The sequence below is a fragment of the Octopus bimaculoides genome, chromosome 6, assembly GCF_001194135.2.
Source record: "Octopus bimaculoides isolate UCB-OBI-ISO-001 chromosome 6, ASM119413v2, whole genome shotgun sequence".
Taxonomy (NCBI): Eukaryota; Metazoa; Mollusca; class Cephalopoda; order Octopoda; family Octopodidae; genus Octopus; species Octopus bimaculoides.
This window is the reverse complement of record NC_068986.1, coordinates 53,867,098-53,870,596: the sequence shown is the minus strand read 5'-3', so window position 1 is coordinate 53,870,596 and position 3,499 is coordinate 53,867,098. Positions and strand designations below refer to the sequence as shown.

At 34.0% G+C, this 3,499-nt stretch overlaps 1 protein-coding gene across 3 annotated transcripts in view; it reads left to right on the top strand.

The window, feature by feature from the left end:
* The window catches only part of LOC106882044 (uncharacterized), a 36,978-nt gene that overhangs the window by 32,539 nt on the left and 940 nt on the right, over positions 1-3,499 (top strand). For 2 of the 3 annotated variants that reach the window (XM_014932602.2, XM_052968735.1), the window contains exon 5: positions 85-625. The exons of the other annotated variant lie outside the window; for it this stretch is intronic. In XM_014932602.2, coding sequence (XP_014788088.1) covers positions 85-431 — 347 coding nt within the window. In that variant the 3' untranslated portion in view covers positions 432-625. Of the gene's footprint in view, positions 1-84; positions 626-3,499 lie in introns of those variants that run through there. 3 annotated transcript variants of the gene reach the window in all.

Sequence of the window (3,499 nt, the reverse complement as noted above, 5' to 3'; positions counted from 1 at the left end):
ATCATATATATATATATAAACATATATATATCATATATAATATATGTATATATATATATATGTAATTCTCTCTATTATTTTCAGTGACATCCACCACAGGACGCAATAAAAAGTCTGTTCCTGCTGTTCTTAGTTCAACCAAACTCTCCAATAATTCAAATAGTAATGCCAGAGGAAAGCTTATCTGCCAGACATGTGGAAAAATTTTCAGATGCCGTTCCTCTTTGTCACGACATAAGTGGCTTCATAGAGAGAAAAGGCATCGGTGTTTTGTCTGTAAGAAAGCTTTCCATCGCAAAGAACACTTATACCTTCATTTGAAGCGACATGCGAAGTCTAATGATATCACCTGTCCCATTTGTGCTATGAAAGGCAGTAACCTCCATGCCATTGAAGAACACATAAGACAGTGTCACCAGAATATTTTCTGAATAGCTAATTTGTAAAGTGTACATAATTCTGTGTGTGTGTGTGTGGAAAAGAGAAAAACATGTATTTATTCATTATATGTTTGTAAAATAAAATGTAATTGTTTATTTTATTTTCAAACAAGTCTGGATATTTTTTTTATATATTTTATTGTATTAAAAAAAAATTAAATTATGAACCATGTATTTGAAGCCTACATACTTGTTTCTTTGTTTTCATTAATTAAAGGTGTCACAGGTGCACCTGAATGATAAGAATGTCATTTGAGATCACCCTCACTCTGCACACCTTGGATAAGGGTCTTTTGTTATAGACTCTATTCACAAGCTTTGTGAGTAGACAGGAACAAGGCAGACACCTTTTAGTTAGCTATCTTTGTGATTTCAAGGTAGTCATTCTAACGAAACTTCAAAAATGGACTCTGCTCAAATCAATTTTGCTTTAATTTTCTTCAATATGCAACTAGTTTTTTATTTTTGTCCAGTGGTTCAATTCATCATGTTTACCAGCAGAAGGAACAAATTTAAGCCATAAGAGGAAATATAACATAAGTAGTTGAAGTACTCAAACAAGAGTTATCGGAGAAGTAATGATGACAAAACCATGAAGGCAGTGCTATGCCTTGCCAGGTACCAAAGGTTATTGCAGATAAAATGTGATGTGTGTTTTGAGATAAGTGCACAATAATGCAGATAAACATTTGTAGGCTAGATTCATGGAGGGGAGGTGGGATATCAAGTCACCTGTTGTATTATGGTTATCATGTTTACCTTTCAGCAAAAGATCTAATGATCAACTTCCATTAATGACTTCATTACTTTAAAATATGTGTCTGTGTGTGTCTGTGTATATATGTTGTACAATAATGCTCTCAATGCAAATATGTGTGTGTATGAGATTACATATTTATTATTAATACAGGTGTGTGTGTGTGGGTGTGTAAGTCAGAAAAAATATGTTTGTGCTTGTATATTTGTCTAAGTATTATTAATCCTTTTCAGTCACTCTTACCAGTTGATTTTTTCACAGGGTATTGGATATTTTCTCTATACCTGTCATCTCTAAAGAGCATGTGCTGTTAGTTAAACATGCTGTTATTTAATAGCCAGTTGTTTAATACACAGTGCAAAACTGACTGGAAAGATCATCTGAAATGGATCTACAACAGTGTATACTTTAATTTACACACACACACACACACACACACACACACACACACACTCTTTAATCAGAAAATATTTTCTGCAAGTGCTAACAAACTCAGACAATTTAAGCTCTGTTAGAAGCCTCCACATTAATAAACATTTTCTCAGTGAAGTAAATTAGCATTGGTAGTTAGAGCAATACTTATCAAAACTACATGAAGAAGCAGAGATGAGAATTCATCACTGTATTCTAAAAATAATACTCTTTATATCATTGATGTGCCAAATATACTTGGGTAAAGCATCTTTCAAGTTTTTCTGAAATGAGGACATGTTGATAATAACTTGTGTTAAAAGAATGCTTAGCAAGCCCTGTGTAGAATTTTGAGCCAGCTTTTTGAAGGAAAGATATTTCAGACTGCTTCAATCTCTTAATGGTATTTACCAATAACTAACAACATGTAGAGTTATTACATTTGCATGTAGAAGAGAGAAAAAAATTAAATATCATCATCACTTTTCATGATATTCACTACATATCTATATATTGTGTGTATGTGTATGTCTGGGGTTCTGTATAATACACATATACACACATACAAACATACATACATACTTACAGTATATATATATATATATATATATATATCATCATCATCATTGTTTAACGTCCACTTTCCATGCTAGCATGGGTTGGACGTTTTCACTGAGGACTGGTGAACCAGATGGCTACACTAGGCTCCAATCTGATTTCGCAGAGTTTCTACAGCTGGATGCCCTTCCTAACGCCAACCACTCCAAGCGTGTAGTGGGTGCTTTTACGTGCCACCGGCACGACGGCCAGTCAGGCGGTACTGGCAACGGCCACGCTCAAAATGGTGTATTTTACGTGCTACCTGCACAGGATCCAGTCCAGCAGCACTGGCAACAATCTTGCTCGAATGTCTTTACACGTACCACTGGCACAAGTGCCAGGAAGGCAACGCTGGGCACAGGTGCCATCATGATTTCGCTTTCGCTTGCCCCAACAGGTCTTCGCAAGCCGAGTTTCGTGTCCAATGAAACATACATACGTACGTTATACACACATACATATAAATCTCTCGCAACACAATATGAACTGCTATCTGCTAATTTTCCCTCCTGACAAAGGAAACCATTCTTATGCTAATGTCTCTATACATCCATTTATTGGTTCCATATTCATGATTTCTTTCCCATTCCCTATGCTAATTATGAACTTTACAACTATTACATTATTCTCAGCTCCCAGAAATAGCTGTTGAGTTAGAAGACTATGGATTCTTCCCATAGTTTTCTGTATTGTTTATACCCCATGTAAAAATAAATTTATTTGTCAATATATATATATATATATAAATATTTATATGCTTATACATACATGTTTATCTTGTGAATATATTTAGTTTTTGCATCTTTATATGCCCCTACATATATCTATCTGTGTATATGTATGTATATTTGTATATACTAAGCCTAATCTTGTTTATCTGCATCACTATCTCCATATCACCTCACCTGGATTTCTCTTGTAGCCACCCTTTACCCCCATGGACCTAGTCCTTGATAAAGATTTTACAGCTTAAGTTCAAATCATTTGAGCACTCTGATGCGTTTTCTATATTGAGCATCTCTAGATTTCACCTGTTGACTGTGTACTATATATATATTTTATTATATGTATTTATTTTCTCGAACAAAATAAATTGGTTAATAGATACCAGGGTAGCAAAGATCACAAAATAATTGTGGTGTAACTCCTGTTTATGAGGTAGAAACTCCTTGTTATTTTGAGTACTTGAGTATATATAAATTTAATGAATGGAGTAAAACGCATATGTTAACTGCATACTTTTATTAACATATGCGTTTTGCTCCATTCATTAAATATATATATATATATA